The sequence below is a fragment of the Mesocricetus auratus genome, unplaced genomic scaffold, assembly GCF_017639785.1.
Source record: "Mesocricetus auratus isolate SY011 unplaced genomic scaffold, BCM_Maur_2.0 Super-Scaffold_100691, whole genome shotgun sequence".
Taxonomy (NCBI): Eukaryota; Metazoa; Chordata; class Mammalia; order Rodentia; family Cricetidae; genus Mesocricetus; species Mesocricetus auratus.
The window spans coordinates 40597388-40625337 of record NW_024429267.1 but is presented as its reverse complement, the minus strand read 5'-3'; the positions used below and the strand labels follow the sequence as shown (position 1 = coordinate 40625337).

Below are 27950 nucleotides of genomic sequence, written 5' to 3'. Positions count from 1 at the left end.
AGGCCCCATCCTGCTGCTGTCTCTGGTAGGATATTATGCTGGCTAGTTCTGTGTAAGCTTGACGTAAGTCAAAGTTAACTGAGAGGAGGAACCTCAATTAAGAAAATTCTCCATAAAATCATGCTGTGGGTAAGCCTGTAGGACATTTTCTTAATTAGCGATTGATGGGAGAGGGCCCAGGCTTATGTAGTGGTGCCACCCCTGGGCTGGTGGTACTGGGTTCCATCACAAAGCAGAGGAAGCCATGGGGAGGAAGCCAGTAAGCAGCACTCCTCCATGGTCTCTGCATCAGCTCCTGCCTCCAGGTTCCTGCCCTGTTTGAGCTCCTATTCTGGCTCTATTCAATGATGAATAATGATGTGGAAACAGAAGCCAAATAAATCCTTTCTTCCCAACTTGCTTTGGTCGTGGTGTTTGATGACAGCAACAATAACCCTAACTAGGACAGAAATTGGAACCAGCATACTGGAACATTGTCGCGGCAGACCTGACTATGGTGTTTTTTGGGGGAAGATTGTGGAAGGACTTTGAAACTTTGGGCTAGAAAAGCCGTTGAGTGTTCAAAGTTTGGTGAACTATTCTGTGAGAACTTGGAAAATGAGAATGTTGAGAGAAATGCATAGGATGAAGGCCTGGTTTGGGAAGCAAAGACTATGATGGGCCATTTGTGTGAAGAATCTATAGTGTCTGCACGTCAGCTGGAGCTGAAGAGTCAGCCATGATTAACAAGATACCAGCATCACCGAAGTGAACTCATGTTACTTGGATAATTGATCACATTTAGCTGGAACTGAGAAATTAGGAGGTGATTAAGAGGAGACCAGTATTGTTGATGTGAAAGCCATTGGGAATCATTTCCTCAGAGTCAATGTACAGAAACTATGTGCCAGAGATAGCCAAGGTCTTATTTCTTGTTGGCAGCTGAACTTGGTATTATACGAGTTACTCAATTGTTAACGGAAGTCGTAAAGGGATCATGGAGAACAGCTCAGGCTTGCAATGTGAGAGGTTGGAAGAGGCCACTGGTGAAGGTAGAGGCTCAGCAGTAGTGGAAGCCCCAGGATTAAATGGGTCAAGCAGTGAAGTTGAGGTGTGGAACCACAAAGAGAGCCCAACAGAGATTATTGGTAAAAGTACAGCCTAGCTGTAGTAGAAGACCCTAGAATTTTGGAGATGCCAGTACCGTAGGATGACCAACCAGAACGGCATCAACAGTAAAGTGGAGCAAGCCATAGCTCAGTAGACAAGGTGTAGAGCATGGGTCAGTAGACAAGGTGTAGAGCATGGGATAGTCTAAGTGACCTAAGCCCCCTGCAGGAACCCAGACGGTCGTGAGTCCCAGGTATTGACCATTGAGTTATTTACGTTGTTGGAGTTTGGTTTTGCTTTGTTCAGACTGATATTGCCCTGGTTTTTCCCTTTTGAAATAAGAAAATATTTAGTTTATTATTGATTTTATAGGTGCCCACAGTTGAGAGACTTTACACTTTTAAATGAAATTTTAGATTTTAAAAGAGACTAGATATTTTTAAAGAGACAACTTTTAAAATGTTAGGATTTATAAGGGTGTCGGACCTTTTTAAGTTTATTAAATGTTTTATATTGTGATTCTTTAGTATGTTTCCCCTTTAATTGAAAACAGGTTCTTTTCTCATGCACTATATTATGATAGGAGCTGACCCTTCATCTACTTCTTCCAGTTCCTCCTACCCCCATCTTATCCACTGCCAGTGATGTCTTTATTAATGTGTGTTCTTGGGGGATGAACAAGAAAGGAAAGGTTGTGGCTTAACAGAGGTGTGTTTGTGAGTCAAGTTGACATAGGATCAGTTGTGAGGTTAGTTTTATGTCAAGTTCACACAAGCTAAAGTCATCTGAGAGGAGGGAACCTCAACTGAGATTGCCTCCACAAGATAGGGCTTCAGGCAACACTATAGAGCATTTCTTATTTAGTGACTGACAAGGAAGGGCCTAGTCCATTGTGGGTGATGCTCCCTCTGGGCTGATGGTCCTGGTTTCTGTGGGAAATCAGGTTGAGCAAGCCATGAGGAGCAAACCAGTAAGCAGCATCCCTCCATAGTCTTTGCATCAGCTCCTGCCTCCAGATTCCTGCCCTGTTTGAGTTCCTGTTCTGACTCTATTCAGTGATGAACAGTGATGTGGACGCATAAGCCAAATAAATCCTTCCCTCCCCAATTCTTTTTGGTTGTGGTGCTTTATCACAGCAATAGTAACTCTAGGGCAGATGTTATATCTCTCCTTGCTGTTCTACCATTCCTGATCATGGCCCCACCCCCATGATCAGGAGGCTCGTCTCTCCTAATGAAACTTGCTCTAAAGGGTCCAGTGGTGCCAGCTCCTTTCCATCAAATCTGTTCTTGCTCATCTCCTTTCTGACTTAGGTGGAGACCCAGAAAGCAGTTCTCAGATCTGGATGCCTACGGAGATGCTCTGGAAAGGGCTGGTAACAATTTATTCCCTTGGATTTCCATGTAGACCACTAACTGCCCTGCTCCTAACATACTCTTTTCATGAAGTGATGACACTTCCAGAAGAAGAAAACATGCCTGGAAGTTGTTAGACACCAACTAGCACTAGCGAAAAGATCATATCAACAATGCTGCATTATTGAGAGTAAAAAACAAGCAAACAAACAAAAAACCTGAAATGCAAGCACTTGCAACAGTTACAACCCTGCTCCCATGTCTCTCCTGCTAACTCTATAGACTACTCTCAAGTTTCATCTGTTTCTGTTATCTTCAGTCACTGACTGCATAATTTACCTCCTTCCCCTTGTGATTTTAAGACATCCACCTAGCTTGTTACCAAATACTGTTCAAACTGCTTTTCTTTCTCTCCAGGTCCTAGTCACAGCCATCAGTTGACTTCACCCCAGCTCATGAGGGGTGACGTATTGAAATCAGTCTCCCTTATTCAGGATATTAGGCTCCATCTCATCCTCAAGTGGTGAAGGAACACTATAAGCACACATTTCAGTAACGTGACTTCACAAGGACCATTTAAGAGTCTCTTTCTGTTTTGCTTGACTCACCAGTCCATATGCTAATTAGTTTCAAAGTCTTTCAAAGTTACAGCTTATGTTGATGCTAATTTGTAAAACAATGATAAGATTTACACACCAAATACTCCCTCCAGTTCCCTTAGCAACCATCTCTAAATTTGATCCCAGATTTCAGTCCATGATGGCCAGAAGGTAAACTTGAAGAATCCTTTCTTCCAATCCTAGTGCCGAGCTGCTCTCTGGTGTAAAGTCCTCAGGCAGGACAACCCAGCCTCCTTCTTCCACTCCATTAACTAAGCACCTTTTCTGAGCCTTCTCCAGTGTGGAGGACCAGACAGAGGACTAGTAAAAAGAAATCCATGTCCATCTCTACCTGAAGAAAGCACTGGCTCCATCAGGAGACTTCCAACTGCAGTTTATTGATTCTCGAGAAATACTGGAACATTCTAAACAGAAATTGTAACATTTCATGCCTCTGGATCCTGGACTTAAAGGGCACATTTCTTGATGTGATGTTACCTGCCAATATACTTGTAGAGCGGAGAGGGTTAAAATTGGCACAGTTACTCTGAGCAGGAGTGATGCTGTAACAATAAACAGCACACTTACTGAAAGTAAAACTAAGTATTTATTGTAGAAATTACAAGATACCAAGCAAGTAACCCAGATGAGCCCAGTAGTTCCCCCCCCCTCCCCCCGCCGAACCTGGAAGCCGAAATCTGGGAAAAGAGACCAAGACTTCCTGTGTGCTGTCTTTTATGCCTTCCCCCGTAACGCCCCCCTAGCCCTGCCTAAAAGTGGGCCTGGCTAGTGACATAGTTCACCACCTACGTACGTATACGTCTTTACATCCGTCGGTATACATCTTTAGTCATGCCTAAAGTAGGTGTGGTTAGCGGTGTGGTAAACCGCCCTTTTATTACCTCATCTGTATGCGCCTCTAATAAGTCACATGGTTAATGATGGCATACAGGCTTCCTCCTACACAGGAGTATTGCAGCTAGGCTTGACTGCCCCACAACCCTAGAGACATGGTGGGCCTTGGACTCATTTGGTACCAGGAGAGGTGGTGCATGAGAAAAACTGGACCTAAAGCCAGACACCTGGTGCAATGATGTAGGGTTCATTTAAAGTGTGCACTCTGTGGGCTCCCACCCTGGAGAGGTAATCCCTCTTGGAGAAGGCTAAGCCCCATTTCAAAGCATGCCTGGGAAGGACCTTGGACAGTCCCATAGCCCAGGCAAAATGGTACCCAGAAATGTTAAGTCTCTTTGGACTATTAAGTTCCAGACACTGCTGTTACCTGACCACAGGGGAAGGATCAAATGCACGCTGCCTTGTTAGGTCCACCCTGGACTGTTCAATCTCCATGACCATGGTACTTGAATCAGAACTCAGATTAAAGACAATTTCACATGACTGAGCCCTGCCATTTCTCCACCCCCATATCCTATCCTTCTGCTTCACATGGTCTTCAGCTCCCCTGCTCTCCTCCCGCTATATCATTCATTTTTACAACTCCTAATGGAATGCTAACTCCCCCAGGTGGGTAATGTTGTGTCCCATCTTACCACTGCCATCCATTTGGTCTTGCTTGGTGTGGTCTGCAATGTTCTAACTGTGTTTGTTAGCTTAGTTTTTGCAGCGAGAGGCTGTCTCTTCCACTAGAATTTAACACCACAAGAACAGAAAACCTGTCTGTTTGGCTTGACACTATTTCCCCAGTGTCCAGCAAGCGACAGTTACTCAATAAACATATGCCGAAGAAATCCGTGTCTAACAGCAGCGACAGCCTCAACTCACCTGCAAATGTGCTAAGGATGATAAGCAGGTCTTTCTCGGTGAAAGAGAAGGAAACATTTCCTATTGATGCCTTGTGGCATTATTTAGTGACTCCCTCCTTGAGAAGGATGCTGTCATTTGGCTCTTGTTCCCTTCCATAGCATCCTTCTGAGTTCTGATAGCTCTGCTCATATTCTGTCCCTTGTATGAAGTCATATACCAAGAAACAGTTTTTACTCTTCTGTGTAGCACACAGGCTTAAAAACCTGATTCTTAACTAAAGGCAACTATTTGCAGTAGTAGGCACCTCTCCTCTGGGGAGGTCTCGTACCATAACTCACCTGTGTGGGGCCATGACACATGCCTAATTCTTGCTAGTCCCTGCTCTCAGAGAACCAGATGCCATTCCCCATTGACCCCACAGCTGATTCTCAAGGTGGTTCTTGTTCAACAGAAATATAAGGCAAAGCATATTAGCTACCACACTGAAATGGTGAAAGAGGGGATGGAATTAATTTTCACAATATAACTTAACTCTGTATATTGCAATGCCATCATTTTGACATGTTGTCAATGTAAAAATTACCAGTAACATGTAGCCATACATTGCAAAATGATGTTTTGATGGAAGAGTAATTGCATGTATGATGGTGTTCTCATAAGATTATCTTTTCTAATGATGTCACAGCCATGTTAGTTTGTATAAGTACTCTCTCATTTTCTGAAACAGTGAAATCAGATAACTTTCCATATTGCTAAAGTTTGATTATATTTATGGTTTTGAGATTAGATCCTGTAAAGCTGGTGTGTGTTGTACACTAATGGTACATGCCATGTTAACTACCTGCATGATCTGTGGTTGGTAGCCATGTGTAGTTGGTGGTTACCATACCAGGCAACTCAGTTCTGGAGTCTCTACTAGTAAACCTGGTTTTGCTGTGATGACTTGACCATGAAGTCCAGGTTTTGTTAGGAACCAAATAAATCCAAGAGCAGCTGCTATTCTTGGTGGTTTGGGGCAGTAGGGTTGAAGCTGAAGGGTAAAGATGGGTAGGGCTGTTGGGAGCCATCTTTGAAGCCATCTTTGATACTGGCAGGGATTGGTGGGGATGGGCAAGCTGTGAGACCCAGGCTGGAGTTCTCTGGGGAGCCAGAACACCTTCCATCATAGCCAGTGGTGCCCATCTGTGACTCTCTTTTAATGATTAGGGAAGCTAATTATTTTTTATTCCAACTTTTTCAACATGAAGAATTCAAAAACTAAAAAGCAATAAACACAACTTCTGCAGTATGCTTCTTCTCGAGTCGTTGAGTGCTTAGCAAGAGTGTGAAGAAAGGCACACGTTTCCCAGCGACCTCTTTGAGGAGCACGTGTGCATTTTATGTCTTCTTCCCCTTTGCTTCTCATGCGCCAATTAGCTGTGTGATTGCCCAACAGTGTTTTGATCTGGATTGTATTTTTGGTTTTAATGACAAGCATTTTGTACCTTAGACTCTTTGTGAAAAGTAAGATAAATTACCTCATTTTTTTCCCCTGTTGATCAGCTACATACAGGCTCTACAAACAAAATGATCTGAGTTTTTACTTACACATGCCTTGTACCTGACTTTTGAACAAAATGTCATTACTCACCTGTTTCTTTGATGGGGAAACGAAGGACTTGAACAATTATTGAACTTCTCCAGTTGACTCACTTAAAAAAAGGCAAAACAAAAACAGGATTTTTTCCTAACAAAAATATATTGTTCTGTTGAGGACTGTGGTTGCTAAAATTCATTTGTGATGAGATTAGGTCTATGAGATGAGCATTTTATTTCACTTTTAAGTCACAACTATATTCTATATTCTGAAAGGTTATATGTACTTGTGTTCTGATTTCCATTGCTATGACAAAATACCTGCTATTAATGACATAAAAAGGAAGAATCATTTATTTTGGCTTACTGTTTCAGAGGGTTTAGTCCATGTTACTTGGGCAGAGTTGCTTCTGGACCCACAGTAAGGCAGAGTATCATGGTGGCAGCATGTGGCGGAGGCTGCTCATCTCATGACATCAGAGAAAGAGAGAGGAAGGAGAAAGAGAGAGAGAGGAGAAAGAAAGACACACACAGAGACAGAGATACAGAGAGAGACAGAGACACACACAGAGACAGAGATACAGAGAGAGACAGTGGACAGAGAGAGAGACAGAGACACACACAGAGACAGAGATACAGAGAGAGACAGTGGACAGAGAGAGACAGAGACAGAGAGACCGAGAGAATGCCTCCTCACGCTCATTTCCTCCCTCCCCTGCTTCTTTTCCATCTTGACCCACAGCCCTCAGGATGATGCTGTCACACTCAGGGCCTGTCTTTCTCCCATTAACAAATCTTTGCAGAGCCCTTCACAGACTTACCCAATAGTGCTCTTCCTTCTCAATACAATCAAATTAATAAGAAGGAGTAAGTATCGTAGTCCTTAAGAACCTCTACTGTTACGACTGTTGTTATTGTTGTTGTTATTTAACCAAACTGGGGGTGGATCCCAGGGCCTCGAAACACTAGGCAAGCACTCTACTGCTGAGTGATACTCCCAGACCTAGAACCACTTTTGAATAAATGGGTAAGTTGTATCATCATATCATTTAATTTTATTTAGATGTGAAATTGCCTTGGGGGTTAAAATATTTTTAAGATTGATATTTAAAAATAATTTCTCATATTAGGCATTCCAAAACAGCATGTTATTTTGGAGAAAATTCAGAACAAATGCATCTCTCTCTCTCTCTCTCTCTCTCTCTCTCTCTCTCTCTCTCACACACACACACATACACACACAGTCTTCTGCCATTGTTTCTGTAAGTTTCAGAGGTCTACTCAGGCACACATAATCTAGATCACCTTTTGCACTATTGCATCCTGGTTGGCGATGAGGCTGGGTCACTATGGAGCTAGTGACTACCCTAGTGCCATCTCGGCTTAGCTGTTCTGAGATGTGCTGTAAGTGGCTCCTCTGTCTGCTGCCTCACAACTCCATTATTGTCTCTCTAGTCTGATATTGAGCAGTGAGTTTGCAGCTCATAGAAATGTCCAGTTTAAGTTTTCTCTACCTCTGCCAAAACACTTTGTAAAACCACAATTCATGTTTTACTACCCATCTGTCCATATCCTTGGAATATTAACAAACATTTGCTCTTATCAGCCTATTGAGTGAAAATTATATTTATTTTATTTTGCAGAGGTAACCATAATAAATTATTATTGTAAATATATGCAAAATAATGAATAATATATGAATTTATAGACATAATTTGAGTACAAATTATGAAGCAATACTCCAGTACCTAACACTCAGTTGCATATTAATATTCCCTTAGGAGCACTGTCTGTGGCCTTTATCAATTGTGTTCTAGTAGCTGGTTCCTTTTTACTCCAGTAAATAGGTATGCCATGATTTATTTTTCTTGAGTTCTATTTTTTTGTGTGATTTTATTATTGCCACAGTGATGAGCATCTGGGTGGTTTCTTTCTTTTTCATAATGAGATGGTGTGCCCATGATCTTTCTTGCATATGTCTCCTGGTGCCCATGTGCAGTAGAGTCACAAGGTACATGTAGCCGTGAGATTGCTGAGTCTTAAAATAAAGCAGAGAGTTTCAGGTGTCCATTAAAGTATCATCAGGGTACAGAAGACACCCAGTGGTCCATCTGAATGTCTTTCTGCTTCTTCCCACATTTCCCCGAGCTCCCTTTAGGCTGGCAACCCTTAACAGCTTCCCATTCTGCTGCTTTTAATCAGAGCCCATGATGGAGGGTGCGCTTCTTCTATGCTCTGTCCTCAGGACTCAAAACCCAAAGGTTTTGTGTCCAGTGGTCCACCTTCAACTTTGCAGAAAAAGCCTTGGAAAGAACTGCACCCCCAAAAGGCTGTGAGGATCGGAGTTACCCAATTAAGCAAGATTGTGAGCATCAGAAGTGAGATGTGTGGGAAAAATAAACTTCTTTACCTTGAAGCCATGTTTTGTTCTTATTTTGGCTATGGCAGCCATGCTTCACTGTAATTAAGGCAATGGGATGAGTGTGTTTCCAAAGCTCCAGGAAGTGATGGCCTCCTCCTTTCCAAAGCATTTGAACTGACTAACACTCCAACGGGCGCCTTGTGACAGCTCCTGTTGCTGCAGGTCCTACCAGCTCTCGGTTTTCCTCATTTGATTATTTCTGCCTAGCAGTAGGTGAGAAGTATCATCATGGTGTTGTTTTCATTTACAGACATCTCTCCAGATATTGTTAGGACATTTGTATTTCATCTGAAGTGTCTATCAGAATCTCCTGCTCCTTTTAATATCTTCTTTTATTGTGGTCACACCTTATAATCATATGGAATTTGAATAGAAATCGTTCTAAGTGTAAAATTCAGCACCATTAATTACATGCACAATGTTAGGCAGGCATCACCACCATCTATTTACAAAACTCTTTTGTCACTCCACATAGACACTGTGTAGTCACTGAGCTGTACCTCCTCATCATACCCCGCCCCAAGTCCCTGGCAAGCTCTTATCTGCTAGCAATGACACTGAGTTTGCCAACTTGAAATATTTCATATCTGTGGAATCATACAATATTTGTTCTTTTGGATATGGCTTAAAAATATGGAAGGTGCCACAAATTTGTATGGCATTTTAGCATGGGAACCATTCTAATCACTACATGATTCGGATTTTAGTGGGTGAGCTGCCAAGTAAACGCCTGGGTGATTTGAAACAGCTATCTCTTTTTGGTTCATAGAAATTCTTTATATATTGTAGATGATAGGACTCTCTTTGTTTTAAAGTAGGGTCTAAATCTTTTCTCCAACTGTGAGATTCTACTGTTTCTGCCGTTTTTCAACGGCTTTTCCTTTTTCTAGGTAAGCATATTTGTACTTTCCTTTGTGGTTTCTGTTTTCTGTACCTTTAAGAAATCCCCTTCTGCATCCTTGTCTCATTAACATATTCTAGAATGTTTTCTTCAAAAATATTTCAACGTTTTAAACATTGTTTTCAATATCCCTGAAGTTGATTACATTTGGTGTGGAACAGAAACTCAATCACAGTTTCTAAATGCTGTCTGCAACATTTATTGGTGGCTTATCTGGCCTTGATATTTGTAATGCTTCCCTTGAGGGTGAGTTTTCTATATATGCATTGGTGCTAAATCACCATGTGAATTCTGTTTTTTAAAAAATTATAATCATTGTAAGTTTTGAAAACTGGCAGAAGCCCCCCATCTGCTTTATTTCAGTTTGTTCTGCTTAGTCCTACCTTTTGCCTTTGAACTTTGTGATTAAATTGCCAAATTCCTCAAAATGATACAATGGGTATATTTTACAATTGAACTACATTTCCAGGTAAAATTGGGGGAAGTGGCTATGAACTCTCTCCCTTTTGAGCCTAATTTGGCTCCTTGGTGATTTTAAATGTATTAATAAACTTTATAATGTGTCCACATAGGCCTCTTGTAGCTTTCTAAAGAAAAGTGTTGTTCTAAAAACCGCTTTAGATTTGTTTCCAGAAATGTCTGAGCTTTGCAAATTGACATTAAAATGCTATATTGTTAAAATGATTTGGTTTCAATGCTGAAAAAGCAAACAAGTTTTTAAATATCGACTTTGCAACCAGCAGCTTTGCCAGTGTCTCGTGTGGTCTGATGGTTTATCTGTCCAGCCACGTGGATTTTCTATGCATCACTTCCCCGGGGGTGGACGTCTTTCCCCTCTTCGTCACTCACTTCTATTCCATGTGGTCAAGTGGGCAGCAGGTGCCTGCAGCGTGCTGAGTCATGGTCAAGAGAGGAAGCCTCATCCTTTCCTATCTACAGATGATTCCCTGGATCATAGGGACATTAGATCTGGAGCTTTGTATGTGTTCTGTCTCAAGGAAGTTTCCGTCTTCTTCACTCATTTAATGAGATGCTGTGAATGGAACCCAGGACCTCATACACACTATGCAAGCGCCCTGCCACTGAATTATATTCCAAGATCTTTTACCCAATATTTTTAAAGTTTATTCTGAATTTTTACCAAAGTTTTGTCTCAGTCTCTTGAGATGACCATATGTGTTTTGTCTTTTAGTCAGTCAATGAAGTGAATTCATTTCTCTAAAATTGGAGCATTCTGTCTGTCCTGGGACAAGCCCAATGATGCTATATTTCAATCTCCTGACAAGGTTTGGGAGTCGCTCTGTTCAGTGTTTAGAGTGGAATCCACTAGCAAAACGTTTAGACTTAATGCTGTTTCCTTTTTCGGAGCCTGGTAGATTTAAATTGCTGATTCAAATTCTTCCATGGTAATCACTCTACTCAACTATTTTCATTTTTTTTGTATGTGAATCAGATTTGATATGCTGTATTTTCTTCTCAAGAAACATTACTATTTCATTCAAGTGGCTCATAGTATTTCCAAGTTTACTTTGCATGCATATGCCCTTTTCATCTCTAATATTTATTTTTGTTGTGTCCCATTACATATCCTATCCCTGGCAAAGTAGCTCAATCTTGTTAGAAAAGCCCTGTCTCAACAATAAAACACGATAAAATAAACTAATGGGGGGGTGTGTGTGTGGCAGAGAGAAACCCAGAGTTTTGCCACGTAGCTCAGTATGGCCTGGAACCCAAATCTTCCATTCTCTAACCTGAGTGCTGGGACTGAAGCCATGGAATAGTATACAGGAGCGCATTGCTTGGAAGACAAAAAAAAAAAAAAAAAAAAAGCTTTCCTTAGAGTGAACTTTGAAATGTTTCCTCGAAGTTAACAACAGCCCTCTTGCTTTTTCTGAGTGAGCTGCTTCGCCTTCTGGTTGGTTTTCCGGATGTTCCGGTGCATGCTATGAAATTTTTCTGTCGTTGCCTTATGCCATCTTTTTGGTTCCCATCATGACTCCTCTTTAGTTTCTTCTGTTATTGATTTCTATTGGATGGCTTTGAGGTCAAGCTACGTTAGGTGGGTGGCAAGTTATTTGGTCTTTATTGCTCTTTGTGGTCTCATAAGCAGTCAGTCTTCACAATGTATCAATAACAAAAGGAGGCGTGGTAAAATTACTCTCTCTATTGACAGACCTATCAGCTCCTCCTTGAAAATCTGCCTGTGTAGAGGCTATACCCTAGCTCCATAGAAATTCATATTCGTGTGTCTTTCTCAAACAATTAGCTCTTTATTATTATGTAGTGACCTTCTTTATTATTTATGATGCCTTTTCCTTAATATTTATTCTGCTTGGTATTAGTCTAGTGATACCAGCTTTTTAAAAATAATATTTGCCTATTGCATTTTTCTCTTATCCATTTACTTTGAATACGTGTGAGCCATTATGGCTTTGGATTTGTTTCCTTTTAAATGGTGGATAATGGATTTCTTCGTAGCCCATGTGATGTTTGTCCTTTAGAATGATGAGTGTACCACACACAGTGTTTTTTCTCAATGCAGTGTGTTTGAACTTAATTCCATTATCCTCTCCCAGGCTTTACGTCTGTTTTACCCAGCCCCCACTTTCCTCCTTTCCACAGTATTGATTAATTTTCACTATCCCATTTTGTTCCTACTGTTTATTTGGAGGTGGACACCATTAATACTGTAGGCATGACTGGTTTATAACATATAAAATTATTCACTATTTCTGCATGGTCTCAGAATGGTTCTACTGTTTACAAAATTCTGCCTTTTTAATTCTCATACCAAACTGGTTTTTTTTCTTTTTGCATTTTAGTGACATCTTACTGTTATCAATCCCAATCCTTTACCCACTTGATGGTTCCTTTGCTCATGTTACTCTTTCCTCTGACTTAGTTATTCTTCGTTTATTTTCTGTTTTTTTTTAATCATGATTTCTTATTTATGAGTGTAGATGCTTTGCCAGCTTGTATATTTGTGCGCCATGTACATGCAGTGCCCACAGAAGCCAGAAGAGTGCATTGGGTCCCCTGGGACTAGAGTTATGGATGTTGTCAGCCACTATGCAGGTGCTGGGAAATGAACTGGGGTCCTTTGGAAAAACAGACAGTGCTCTGAACTGCTGAGCCATCTCTTCAGCCCTTCATTCGTTTTCGAATTCCTTGAATAGTTGACTTACTGGATCTTGTCCAGATAGAAACTTGGTGGTAAATTTCTTCAGTCTTCTTTGAAAAGTCTTCTTTTCACTCTTAGTTGGAAATCAAAATTCAGATGGATCTAGGATTTTAGGGCATACATATTAAAGTGTAAAATTATATATATTTTTCTTTCTGCATTTACATTTTGCTGCCGGAAGCCTGTCATTTCTGCATATCTTTTAGTCAAGATTCAATTCATTCACATTTGTTATTGGAAGTATTTCTGAATTTCCTATAAAATTTTATTGCTCAAATGGAAACTTTCTCTTGGTTTATTTATACTTTTGTTAAATTCTTCTTTTAACATAAGGGTGACATTTTGCTTTTATTATCTCCAATATTTTCAAAAGTGTTTCTCTATTTCTTTAAGGTATATTTGTAGAAACCTCTTGAAAACCATGTTTAAATTTTAAACAATGTTTACCTTTTAAAACAATTTCAGTGCTTGCCAGATACTCAAGTGGAAAACATTTCTGAGTCCACCCTGAGTGTAGCAGGGACTTCAGGTTGCTTGGTCAACACCCGCTTCCTTTTCTCTCTGGTCTTAATTTCATGAAGTCTGAACACACAGAGTTAGGTTTCAGTAATTAGAATTTTAGGAATATATATATACTTTTGCTTTGAGACATTTTATTTCAGTTTAAGAGGACACAAAATCAACACAACAATCAGTTGGTCTTTCTTCACATCAATAACAACCAGCCTGGAAAATAAATCAAGAAAAGACTCCCATTAACAATTCCAAATAGACTAAAACACTTGGGAATAAATTCAACTCTAGAGATGAAAGATCTATACACTAAAGACTATAAAATGCTAATAAAAGAAACTGAAGAAGACACAAATATATGGGGAAATAGCCTATATTCACAGATTGAAAGAATGAATAATGCTGCAATATGCATAATACCCAAAGTAATATATAGCTCCAGCATACTCTCTGTCAAGATTCCACCCCAAATTCATCATGGGAACAGGAGGGGAAAATAGATTCGTCAATGTGTATGGAAAAGACCCCAGATATGTGAAGCAATCTTTAGCAAAAAGAAGAAAGTCGGAAGCACCATATTTGCTGGTTTCAAATTGCCTGACAATTTATAGTGATGGAAACAGTATGGCTTAAGACTAGCTTGTGATTTAGTGGATCAACACATGCACAGAGACCGACGAAACAGAGCAGGACATGTTGGGCATAAGCCCAGGTGACGATGGGCTACTTAGTGTTGACAGATACCCTAAGAAAACACGTACGTGATTTCTTCAATAAGCGGTGCTGAGAAAATGGGCTCTGCACATGCAGGTACACGTATCAGGAACCGTCTTTTACACCGCATGAAATGAATTACCATCCCAAATATAGACCTGCAGCTCTAAAGAAAACAGGGCTAAAGACAAAACAAAAGAAAACAACTCCTTGGCAGTGATGATCTTGGCAATGAATTCCTCAGTCAACTGAAGCAAAAACAAGTATCTGGGATGAGAGAAAGCTGAAGAGTTTTGCACAGAAAAGGGAACACCACAGTGAAAAGGCAGCCCACGGACTGGAAGAAAAGATTCACAAACTGTGTGTTAGTGAAATGGTTACTGTCGCACTGTTGCAAGGGGCTTACAGTAGCAAACAGAACAGAAAGAAATGCCTCAGCTAGACAAGGGGCTTGACTTCGGTGGTCCTCTACTTAAAAGAAGACCTAAGAATGGCCAGTGAGGACTGGGAAGATGGCTCAGTTGGTGAGATGCTTGTTATAAGAGTGTGTTGATTTGATCCACAGAGAAAACAACAACAACAAACAGGGTCCAGTGGTGTACACCTGCAGTCGCAACACTGGGGAAGCAGAAAGAAGAGGATCCTTGGGGCTTGCTGAGAGTCTGTAAAGATGACTCAGTGAGCACGAGGCTCAGTGAGGAACCCCGTGTGTCTCATGTACACAAGAAGAAATGGTGGCCAGTGCCTCCACACAGCGGCACATGTACCCACACGAACATGCTTACTCCCCCACCCCCAGGCCCAAATGGTCAGTGAGTGTTTGAAAGGACACTCAAGTTATCAGTAAGGAGAATCAAATTCACCACAAGACAGCGAGTTGTGAGCTCTCACAGGAATGGGTGCCATCCGAAAGGAGAACAAGAGGCAGAAAGCGGTGGCAGGAGCAGCAGAAACGAGGTTCCTTGAACGTCTAAAAATAAAACCACCACATCAGCCAGAGGCCCTCTTCTGGGTTTATATTCAGGGAAAATGAAAGTGCACTTTACAGAGAGGTCTGTACTCTGGTGCTCACACATCATCATTCATAATAGGAAAGATATTAAAACAACTCATGTCCATCAACTGATAATAATGAAATTATGTTTATATATAATGAATTATTGTTCAGCCTTGAAAATGGAGATTTTGCCATTTGTTACAGAATAAATAAACCCAGAGGATATTAAATGAAAATAAAAAGCAAACTAGACATATGGTAGGGGGGGAATATTGCATGATTTTGCTTATATATGGAATAGACACTTTAAAAAATACATAGGAACAGGGAAAATGGTGGATAGTGTTGGGGCTAGGGGAAAAGAGATTTAGGTCAAAGAGTATAACGTTGCAGTTATGGAGGATGAATGGAAAATTAAAACTAGTGTATATATTTCTAATGATTTTAATGTACAACACCAAACTTCATCTCTTTATCAACCAAAATAAATCTGCAGGTGTCTTTTTCTAAACAGTTACACATTTTCTGACACCTGAAACATGACTGAAAAATGTTGTTGCTTTCAGTTTGCTGGGCACACTCTTTCTGTAACACCAATTTCCATTCCTAAAGCTCTACACCAAAACAAAGTAACATAGCCCCAATCACCCAAATGCTCAATTTTCTTTGAATTTACTGTTATAAAACTAGTATTTGTGCTACTGTAAGTATCAGATATGTTTTTCTACATTTCCTAAACAATCTGTCTGATTATGATTGTGTACACATGTGCATGTTCTTGGGTAGGTGTAAGATTTCTTTTTCATATCTATATGGAATCTGGAATGCTGGTTCAGAGAGTAAAGGCACTGGCCACCAAGCTTGACAACCTGAGCTCTGTCCCTAGGACCTACATGTTGGAAGGAGATAACTGTCAAAGGCGAGCTGTCCTCTGATCTCCATGAGCACGCTGTGACATGTGTTCCCTCCCCTAAATAAGTAAACAAAAAATGTAATAAACTTTTTATGAAGTATTTATTTGATTCAAAAACATCTAGAAGTGACTATCACATTGTTACTCAGCAAAGAAAAGTTATATTCTTTTATAGATGTGTCACTTTTCATGGCTTTTGCATGGGTGCCTCTTTTAGGAACTTCTAACTGTTCTGGGAATTGTTCCAGGACCCTTGAATCCCTCCACCTTCTTGCAATCAGCTAGTTCACTTTTACGTATGTTGGTTCTCCGTTTTCTGTTCCCCAGGTGCTTTCTATTCTCTCTTAACGTTGTCCCTTTCTGCCTTTTTGTGGGCGTTCTTAGGAAGTTTTTCCACATCATTCAGTCAATGCTCAGCAGCAACACATCTGCTCTTACTGAGACATCCATATGGGAATGAGTTCTATCAGTTAAATTCTGTCTCCTTAAAACCGATCTCTATGTCTTGATCTATCTCTCTGTCTCTCTGTCTCTGTCTCTGTCTCTGACCCTTTAAAGCAGCTTGTTTTTAAGGAAGAGAATTTGGCACATGACATACATGTGCTTGATCATTTCTTTCTCAGTCCCACGTCATCTACCTTGATGTTGTCAGTTCCTTCCACATCCCGGCAAAATGCAGTTGCCTGTCAGTGTTTGCTCCCTTGTTATGTAAATCTTCATATGCACCCGCATCTGCTGGGAAATTTGCCCTGAGACAGAAGATGCAGATGGCCGAAAGCCTCTATCCAAAGGCCATTGTGGATAGGAAGTCTCCGGGCATGCTTTGGTCCATTACCTCTCTTCCCAGGGATATGGAGGATCCGAGGGATCCTAAAGAAAGAGACTGGATTCCAGATATTGCTGGCTCTTCCCAGCATTCTTCAAGACACTAGTGCAGGATTGCTGCTGAGGGACTGTAGAAAGAACAAAGAGGGCAGAGGAAGTTTTTCCATCATTTGTCTATCATCCACTCAAATGAGTCCTAAAGAGCCCGCATGCCTCTCAGAAAAGAATTAATGAAGAATATGTCTTGCAGCTTAAGAATCTAATTAAAGGTATCCTGGGTCACAGAGTATGTAACAAAAGCATTAATTTATGAGGGGAATATATTTTAAAAGGGATGTGGGGCAATAGTGCCTTAGCACACATAAGTACACAGGTGGTCTTCTCCAGGTAGTTAGTGTTACCCTTCTCTAAGCTAAAAGGTAGAATGCAGACATGGTTGAGTATATTAGGAAAAGAGTGTAAATTGGGACAGATCGGGAACATTCTAACCAGGTAACTTTGTGATGGAAATTATGTCACTGCTTTCACCAGAAATACTCTACAACCATGAAACCCCAAACTGTTCAGTTGTAAGCAGTGAACTGGTTGATTTCCTCCAAGCATTGCAGCCAGAGGGGCTTCTGCGTCTCATTAAAAGGGCTTGATCCCTTCTTGGGTCCCTGAAAGCCCTCAGCTCCTGGCTTTGGTGGTACACATCTGTCACTCTGAAGGAGTGATTTAGTGATATCAAATAGCCTAGCGATTAGTCAAGAGAATAAGTGAGCGTTTGACACCAGGGAAGGAAAAAACAGCTAAGGTAGAGAGTTGGGTAAAACATGTCCCCGGCTTGGAATCTCATGCCAGTCACGCTGTTTGGGGTATAATTCATTGCAAGAGAAAGATCAATGCACTCTACAGGAAAACAAACAGACAACAACAACAACAAAAAACAAAACAATACAACAATAGTAACAAACGACTCAACAACAGTGATTAATGTGTTCAGGACAAGTCAGTTTCTTGAGTTATAAAGGAAATTAATGGGCAGCCACAAATTGAGGCTCTTCTCACCAAAAGTACCAGCAGGTTCTAGAAGTCACAGAAGCTGTTCCCATAGTCCTCTGCATTGATCTTATCACCTCTACCAACCCAACCCGCTCTTATTACCTGCCCCCACCCTCCTCCTTCCAGCTGTAGAATATTTTCTTCTAATTGGAAGGAATTTCCAAAGCAGGCACCACATAAAACAAGACAAGGGATGTGGATGGAAGCCCTGCCCTGGGGCTACTCTGGTGTATCACCTCCAAGCTGTCCCTGGAGGAGGCTCTGGTACAATTTGAAACTATTGGCCCAAGCTCTACGGAGTAGAGAGAGGCTGGGCTATGAAATTATCCAGGAGGGTGTGTGGATCCTCCGGCTCACCACAGCTTTAAACTCCACAGGGGTGAGGCTGGAGAGACCTGTGTTTTCAGGTGCTCAACTGCTGATTTGGGGGACAGCCTGGAAGACCTAGCAGGGTTCTTTTTGGATGCCTCCACTTGGCTTGCTCCAAGGGACTTCCGAGGTATGGCATTTCACGGGTGACTACTGCCCAGTCCTATCTGCAGTGGAATCAGGGTGAGGGCCTGAGTATACACAGAGATGTTGCTGGAAGATGTGGATGAGAGGGATCGCAGAAAAGGCTTCTTGACAGGTGGGACTTGAGTAGAAATAGAAGGCTGGAAATTCAACTCAGTTCTTTTCAGTTTTGTAAATAAACATCCTACATGGTGCTCGGCAAACCCACACTGTTTCCATCCTGATTACCCCATAGGAGCTTCCCTGTTGTGATATCCTCAAGTCCTCCGGCAGCTTGCATGCCATTGCCTGTTTCTTTATTGCCATTCCTCTACCGTTTAATAAGTTCCTTGTCTATCATGTCCCCGGTCTTCTCCAGGGTATGCCTGGTGCATCATAAAGACTCAGTAAATATTTCCTGAGTAGGTGGGTGAATGTGGGACTAACTGAGGTCTGGTATGGAAACAGTGTAGAGTCAAGCATCACAGGCCCTGAGAGGGTCGAGCAGAAACTGGGATGAGAATTCAGTTCTAGGGATCTTATACTGAGATCTGGAGGCCATGTCAGAGTGGCCTGTCTTTCTTCAGGGGACAGTGGGCAGCCACTGGGTTGATATGCTATGAAGAGATAATATCAAGATTAGCTTAGAGAAGATAAAGGTGGCAGCAGCACTTAGCAGGGTTACAGGGGACAGAAGCTGGGTGGTCTTTCAGAGATTCTTCAGTTCAGAGAAAGGCAGTGTGACATGAAACTAAGACAGGTTTATGGACTTGGGACAAAGGCATAAGGAAGAGGAAGTAGGAAAAGGGGTTTTCCACCCATGCATCATCCACCCATCCATCCATCCACCCACCCATCCATCCATCCACCACCCATCCATCTATCCATCCATCCATCCATCACCCATCCATCCATCCATCCATCCACTCATCCATCCATCCATCCATCACCCATCCACCACCCATCCATCATCTACCCATCCATCCATCCACCATCCATCTATCCATCTATTCATCCACCACCCACCCATCCATCCACCACCCATCCATACATCCATTCATTCATCCATCCACCTGTGATCTATACATCATCCATCCACCCACCCACCCATCCATCCATCCACCACCCATCCATCCACCACCCACCCATCCATCCATTCATTCATCCATCCACCTGTGATCTATACATCATCCATCCATCCACCCACCCATCCATCCATCCACCACCCATCCATCCACCACCCACCCATCCATCCATTCATTCATCCATCCACCTGTGATCTATACATCATCCATCCATTCATCCATCCATCCATCCATCCATCCATCCATCCATAGGGATGGCTGCAGGTGGACAAGCAAGGATACGCTAAGGAGTTGGTCATAGAGGGGAGGCATCAAGGAAAGAGCTTTGGAGATCCCATCGTTAGGAGCTGAAGAGACGAAGGAGGAAGAGCAAGAAGCAGTAAGACAGACGGGCAATGAAACTGGACTGTGGGAAGTGTTTCCAAAGCTGAATAAGAGGCACAAGTCACCCATACCAGAGGGGGCATCCTTGCTTCAGAGACTTCAAGTCACAGTTGGGGCTGTGGAGGGACAGAGGGCAACTGAGGTAACAGGGAGGATGAAGAAGTGGAGGGTCAGTGGCATCATGCAGGTTCTGAGGCTGGGTGGATGGAGGATAGGGGAGACACAGGCAGCCTAGGGGACAAAGACCTGTCAGAATCAAGGGACATGAGTGTGACTGAGGTTGAAGGGAAGGGGAAGCAGTGTCAGTAAAAGACAGACTAAATTCCCTGGGTGGGGGATTGATGTCCCCATAAGGTCCTTGAAAGAGAGTTCCCAAATGGTTAAACTAATTCCTGAGAAAGGTTTGGGGAGACATCTGAAGCCTCTCCCAGGTGAGTCATCCAGGGGCATCCCTAACCCTGTAGGAAGTCCAAGGGTGGGGGAGGAGGCAGAGACTTCTGCCAGAGCCTCTGACAAGCCTCAAGGCCAGAGTCTGCTCTGATACAGACTCATGCTATCAGCAGACAGCAAAATGGAGCATTGCCATGAGAGCTGACCGTGGGAGAATCACTCCCACTCCCAGAACCCTGTCTTGTGCCTGCAGAACCCAGTCCTTCTCACCCATCTCCAGGCCTGGTCCACAAGATGTCTTTCTCCGGTTCTGTACCCTGGGGACTTCCGAATTGTCAGACTGCCTGCTGTTTCTTCATCACTGCCCCTGTAACTCCAGGTCTTCCCACCAAGACTGTCCTGGGAGGGCACGTTCTAGAGTGCATGCTCAGAGATCCACTTGGGAAGGGACTCCTGGAGACATGCAGCTAGGGATATGATAGGAAGCCTACCAGGTGTCTTGACTACCCCTGAGAGGCAGACACAACAGCTCAAAAACACATTGACTCACTCGCTCCACAGAAGCATGCCAAGAGTGAGCTGTTAAGGCACCAGGGATTCTGAGTGAACGAAACCAGACAAAATTGATTAGTAAAGTGCTATAGAGGGGAGGCACGCTGCATCGGAGTAGTCAGAAGTAGCTCTGGGGTGTTTGTGAAAGTAAGGGACCTCAATTGACTTCTTGGCTGAACCCCTTCTTTCCCAGCCTGGGGAGCAAGGGTGCAAGACTGCAATTCTACAATATTACCACGAGGGGGAGCGCGGTCCCCTCCTAGAGCCTTCCCAACCCTCCCGCACAGTCTTGCAAGCAAAAGTTTTTCTTAAACTAACAATGCCAGTGTAAGGAGGTGCTCGCGCCTGATTGGATGAGGGAATTTTGCAGGTTTGATTCCTTGATTGGACAGGAGGTGTTAGGGGTGGAGAGAGAGCTGATGGTGGGGGATCCCGCTCCCTCCCCTGTCAGTCTGGCCCGCTCGGTCCTCCCGTAGGCTTCGCTGTAGCTCGCAATGTGACACCAGGACGCACACGCTCTCGCGCGCTCTCCCAGGCTCGCTCTCCCTCACCCTCTCTCACACACGCACGCACACACCCACCTCTCCCATAAACACACACACACACATGCACACCCACATCCACGCGCGCCCGCACCGCCCCACGCGCGCACACTCCCGCCCACGCCCACGCCGCGCTCCGGGGAGTCCGGTCCCAGCCAGAGCGAGAAAGGACACGGAGAAGCCACCCGCCCGGAGCGCAGCGGCGCCCCGGGACGCGGCGCGTCTCGGCTCGGGCTCGGCCTGGGGGCCGCTGGCCGGCGATGGCCCTGGATTGCCTGCTGCTGCTCCTCCTGGCATCCGCAGTGGCCGCGATGGAAGGTAACGTACCCTTCGTGGCGCAACTTGGTGGTTGGCAGCTTCCAGTTCCCGGGCGTCGCACGCTTCACGGGGCTTCTTTGACTGCTCGGTGCTCGGCGTAGCCAGGCATCCTGGTGCCGGAGGGCAAGGATGTCCCGGAACCTGGGAGGAGACCGGGCACCGGGCTGGGGCGGTACCCACAGGTATGCCCCGGGCCAACACTGGGTACCCGGGCACCCGCTGTTTCGCAGAGTCTCCAGGCTCAGTGCCCCTGTGCTCGCAGACAGCACGGATGTCCTCCGGACATCTCCAGCTCGCGGATCCCGCTGCATTGCGGTGCAAGCTCCTTAGCTCCTGGAGAAACTGGTCTGGGAAGGGATACCTCGGGCCACCGGGCTCCTCGAGTCGGCACCTTTGGCTCTTTCATTCCCGGGCCTGGATGCGCTGGCAAGCGGTGGCGCGCCACCTCGCCTCCCTTTCCCAGCTCGCTGACAGTCTGAGGCTTCGGAACTCTGGGCTCGGCAGGCAAGAGCTGCGTGCTGGGGTATCAGAGAAGCTCCGAGCCGGTACCCAGAAAGTGACTGGCAGCAAGGGGCGGGTGGCAAGTCCATTGACCGCACCCTGGGGTGTGTGTGGGTCAGTCTCTAAGAACCTGCCAGGCTACAATCTTCCAGGGACAGCAAGATCTAGCGAGGTGGACACCTTTCTCGCCTTCTGAGCTTTGGAGTAGGGGTGGGCTGGGATGTGTGCTGGTCCTGCCTAAACTCATCTAGGGGAGAAGAGACTGCGTGGTTGCGAGCCCACTAGCCGCCACAGCATCCCTGCTGGCTCAGCGAGGTTGTGCCTCTGGTTGGTGACTAGCCAAACCCGTTCAGCGGACCCCTTGCCCGGCGTTCCCGGGAGCCCAGGCACTCAAGGAGCCCGCGAATCCCCGTGGGAAATCCCTGTTCGCCTCCCCGCTTCCCGCCCCCTTCCCCGCCCCCAGTCTTCCCAGCTGAGTTGTGGAGCAGCATTGCCCGCCACCTCCTGGGGTGGGGGGATCGCAGCAGGGGAGCGGAGTTAGAGTTAGCTTGAAGGGAGCAACTCTGAGAAGAGGTTCCACCACCTCTGCTGAAGGCCCCACTCCCTGATGGTGTCGCTTACCAGACGGACTCCGCCCGGACACTCAGGGTGGAAGGGTCGCAGCTCCCGGTTTCCCCCGCTGCGTTCCCATCCTGAGAGCTGACTCTGCTGGGTTGCGAATTCCCGGCGAATTGACTAGCTCAGTTGAAACTCCATACCAACACTGGTCCAGTGTCCCGATCCTTCTAGAATACACTGCCCCTTTGCAAGAGAAGCGGACATACCCCACACCCCTCCCGGTCACAACATCGAAAGATGTCTTAGCCATGCCCGGTACCTGTGGTTATGGTGAAAGGAGCAATAACTAATGCATAGAAAGCTCTCTCTTGCTTTCCCCAAGGTGGCTTTTTGTTTGCCCTGGGCCTCCTGCTGCCCTGCCAGGTCGCTGGTCTTCATGGGAGTGTGTGTGTGTGTGTGTGTGTGTGTGTGTGTGTGTGTGTGAGACTTTTGCAGGGTGTAGACTGGCATAGAGTATGGTCAGCACCCCAGCGTAGGTTTGAGGTTGACTCATCCGGAGACACGTGTAGAAGCAGTTGAAATAGAAAGGGAGAGATACCAACCCCGCAACAAAGCCGGGTGAGAGCAGATGCGAGGCAGGCTGGCCCACAGACTGTGTGGGCTGGGGTGGTGACACATTGGTCTGAGGCACCTCTGGAGGGTCAAGGATTCGGTCTCGGAGAGCAGACAGATGTCCACTTTAGGAAGTCTGCTTTTGGCTTTGAGTCTCTATAGATGGGAACGTATATATAGGTGAAACAGTTTGCTAAGCAATGTGTGGGAACAAATCAGGCACCAGGACACATTCCTCCATGAACAGTTTTCTTTCTCCCTGACTAGCCCCCTTGCCTTCACGATGGAGCTACTCATGGGTGCCATTGTATACATTCAGCCTGGTGTACAGGGCTGTGTCACCCAGGCCTGCTGGCAGGGTTCACTTCAGAGCTGTGGCCCTCCTCTCGGATGTAGGGGGTGGGGAGACTTTACCGGTTGCTTGGCAGGAAAGCCTTATGCTGTGGTTCATACATCTCTGCAAGGGTTAAAAAGAAATACCACATTCAGCAGAATATTAAAGCGGCGCCTTGTCCCTGCTAAGCGCGCAGGGGTAGAACACACCATTTGCTCCCTCCTTTTCTCGAATGACAACAGGCAGGTTCATTTTCTCCTTTCCACACACAGAGCTGCCTTCCCGCCTGCCTGCCTGGGTTGGGGCCAGCCTCATTTGGTTTGTGATGAGTACAGAATAATTCTCAGAGGAGCGGATCAATGAGCTGCCTACACAGACAGCAGGGCCCTCCCCAAACTCTGCTCTGGGGGAGGCAGCGTTCTCCTCGGTGGTTTCAGCCACTTGTGTGTCCATCTTCTTTCTGGGAGCTCTGGGGTGGATTTTAGGCCGGTTCTCAGTTTAAGCTGGGGCAGACACAAAAGAGCCATGTCTGTCATGTGTGGTCCAGATGGGGAGATGTGGCCCAAGTCCTTATGTGACCTATGTATGCCTGGGTGAAGGAAGGAAAGGTAAGAGAGAAAGGAGGGAGGGAGAGAGGGAGGGGGAAGTAGCTGGTGTGGTCCAGGCTCTCAGCTACCTTGTCTAATGGAGGGGCAAGGGCTGGGTGGGGGTGGAGGGGCTGTAATTCACACGCCACCAGGCAGGAAGCTGGTTGGCCCTTATGTGGGAAAACCAGACTGAAAGAGAGCAGTCCTTCCCTCATCCCTCCTTCCTGCCTGCCTGTCTTTGCAGCCAGTGTGCTCTGTGAGGTGGGGAAGGATACCAGCATGGCAGGGCAAAGGCTTGCTGGGCTGTCCGGCTTGACTTTCAGAGGGGAGTGAGGAGGATGGGCAAAGCCGCTTACACCCTCTGGGCTTCTCGGCCCCGACAAGCACCTGCTTCCCCGAGCCTCGGCCTCTTCCTCTTCATCCTAGCCAGGACCATGAAGCCAGAGCATGGCCTCTGGCTTTTTGTCTCTGCCACTTGGAGACTATCACCCAGACCACCTAGCCCCTGGGCCTTGCACTATGCAGTAGATTTAGGGCCTACCCATTTCAACCTTAGATGCAGGGACCATTGGTATCCATTCTGAGAACACACTCTGTACTATGTTAAAGAGAGATGCTATTGAAATGAAAAAGACACTTGCATATTAAGTTGAAGAAACCATCTGTAGCTAGTTTGAAAGAGTTCTCTGCAGCATGAAGACTCAAGAAAATCATGTTTTTTAGCATAGAAAAGAGGGAGAGACAATTTTGAAACTCCAAAGAGGGACAGCTGTTGCAGGCTGGGGTTCTAAGAAGTCTGGAATCCTCTGTATGCCCCAGCAACTTGCTGGAGGTTCTTGGCTCCAAGTTCAGCAGGTCCGGATGAGTTATGGACATTTGCACTTTGTGTAGGTTTCCTAGAAGATCCTGGTGCAGGTGCCTCATGGAAATGCGGGTCCGTGTCAGACTGCAATCTAGAAGTTGGGCAGGTTCTTCTTCAGTCTGCACTGACTGAGTTAGAATGACTTGGCATCTGCAGTTTTACCAAAATGCCCGATGACCAAGAGACAGGCAGCTCGATGCCAGCAGATTCTGAAACTGTTGGCGAGAGGTATTCTGATACCCCCCTCCACCCCTTTCAGTTTTTACAACACCTTACCCTGCCCCATTTTATAGACGAGAAGCCTGAGACACAAACAATCTGATAAAGAGACCTGACTGAGAAGTGGTTGTGCCAGGCTGAGTCAGGTTGTAGAGTCTGTATTCTTACCCACGCTGCCTCACTTCACCCGGAAGCATAGGATGTGCACGTAGGAGGTTCAGCCTGCATTCATGGGTGGTACGAGCTTGGCACCAGCTCAACCAGTGGCTGTTGGGTTCTTCCCTGACCAGTGGGGATTCCAGGTTTCCATGGTCTTGGAGAAGAGATGAATGGAATGATTCAACACTGAAGATGAAGAACTAGTTCCCACAGATCTCCCCTGTGTCTCTCCTCTGGTCTCACAGAGACCATTGTCTCAAAGGAGATGACCCAGACCCTTACCTGTCACCACTTGGCTATCTGGAGCTCACCTTTCACCTGGATTCTGGAGTCTGTGTCCTTGGAGAAGCTCTCTTTACTTCCCCCTCTTCTGCACTAGCCACTTAAGGAACCTGAATATTTCTATTACATTTTCCTGTCTCCAAAGATGGTGGAGAAACAGAGCACTGGATGTCTGCCCTTCTGAGGAAATTACTATAATAATAAAGTAATGCCTTGGGAGAGATTTCATATTTAAAAGAAAAATTTTGCATGCGAAATGCCTCCCTCTGTCTGCAGATTCCATTTCGGGTGCAGGCATAGGTGGGGCCTTTGGGTCAGAGTGTCCAACTGCACTGAAAGGGGCAATTGCCTGAGTGGCTGGCTCAGGGACATCCGCACCATCAAAACCCTTGATGTTTTAGGACCCTCTTGCTGGTTTCTTGGCCACATCTCTGAAGGTTAAATCGTAAAGGACGCATCTTCCAGGGAGGCCTAGAGGACAGTGAATGAGTCCTTTGTGTATGGGAACCTACTTTGCAGTGAAGCCAAGGCTCAGGAATCAGTTAGATGCACGCTCACACTCCCCTTTCCCATACCCCAGTGTCTTCCATGTGGAGTCAGACATAGTAGCAGAAACATGAACTATCATACTCCAGGGTTAAAGCAGCAACTGAAGCAGTGGTGGGCAGATTGAGAATTGCAATCAAAATCCTACGAGGCCAAGGTGGCCCCCAGGGAATTGAGGCTAGCGCATGGATTCTCACAGGCATTTGAAGCTTCTGCCGTGGTCATCTCGGGCGTTCAATGTCTGGGCATCCTAGACTGATAAGGAAAAGGAAGTGGTCAGCATCTGCTATGTGGCACACTCTGCTCAAGGAGCCTCCATTGGCCAGCAGCAAGTGTAGGCAGTGCAGGCAATATGGTGTCATGGTCCCCACTGGCAGCATGGAGAATTATCTGCCAGGTGCCTCTCAGGTATATGAGATGTGTTTGTCTGTGATTTCCTTCACGAGTTTTCATCTCCATCTCAGCCCAGCAAATGGGTCCTTTGTTATTTTTTTGTGGTGCCGTGACAAAAACAGTTGACCCAGACAGCTTAAAGCAGGGAACATTTATTTCTCTCGGTTTGGGAAGACTCTGTCACCTTTCGGGGAAGGCTTGCGGTACAGTCCACATCGTGATGAGAGAGGGTGCCTCACGAGATGTGGGGAATTCTGGCACTGCACTAGCCTTGTTACTCTCCTTCCCTCATGTCAGGGCCCTCAGCCTATGGTGCCACCCATATTGAGGGAGGATGTTCCCCCATCAGTTGATATTCTCAGGAGGGATAGACTCAGGCCATTGTCTCATCAGTCTCCTAGCAAATCTAATCAAATTGGCCGTGCATTTGCTCTCACAGGCAGGCTCCTTGTGCCAGAGTGTTCCACGCCCAAAGCAGCTTCCTCGCCCGCTCTCTTACTCTCCAGCAGGCGTGGACGGGAGCCTTAGGGAAAGACGCCCTCAGCTGATAGTCAGGGGACCTTCACTACGCTGTAATGACCCTGCTGGTGACTAGAGCCTCAGGATGACACACCTGCCTAAGGGGACAAAAGGGACGGAGCAGCAGGCCCTGCTTCTCCCTCTGCCGCCAGCACAGATGTTTCCCCAGGTCAGGGGAAGTCTCTGCAGCTGCCATCAACACCATTAACAACTGCTTAAGGAGGTGGCTCCCCCAGAGTTCTCTGTGGCAGAACTGGGCCAATGTGAAAACATCTAGGAGATTTCCTGAGAATTACCAGGACTCATTTCTGCCCACAGATTGCACCTGAGGCCTCCTGTCTCTCGGTCTCTCCCCTCCTGCTTTCTGGCGGCAAGTGACAAAATGACTGATTTGAATTTAACCTCTTTGCTCTGCTTCTCTGTCCCCCAGTGGAGGTGACAATGAGCAGAGAAATGGACAGGGGTGGGTGGCCAGGAGGGGAGTGGGCAAGTGAGGGGAGCAGGGGCCTTCACACTACCTTCCACAGTCTCTGTGCTGGAGAGACAGACACACCCCATCATCTGCTGAAGCTCGAGAGAGCGCGAAGCAGGCGTGTCTCCTTGCAGCCTCAACACAGTGGAAGTAGAACACGAGACATTTACACAGAGCACAGCCTGTCCTGGAACCTCTCTGCCCGGTAGTGCTAGAGCCAGAACGGGGCTCCCACCCACTCAGGAAGCATT

At 45.4% G+C, this 27950-nt stretch overlaps 1 protein-coding gene across 1 annotated transcript in view; it reads left to right on the top strand.

The window, feature by feature from the left end:
- Positions 1-21224: 21224 nt before the first annotated feature.
- Positions 21225-27950, top strand: part of Ephb1 (EPH receptor B1) — a 422319-nt gene continuing 415593 nt past the window's right edge. The window contains exon 1 of the mRNA XM_005072022.4: positions 21225-21655. Within this exon, the coding sequence (XP_005072079.1) occupies positions 21598-21655 (58 nt within the window). The 5' untranslated portion in view covers positions 21225-21597. The remainder of the gene's footprint in view (positions 21656-27950) is intronic.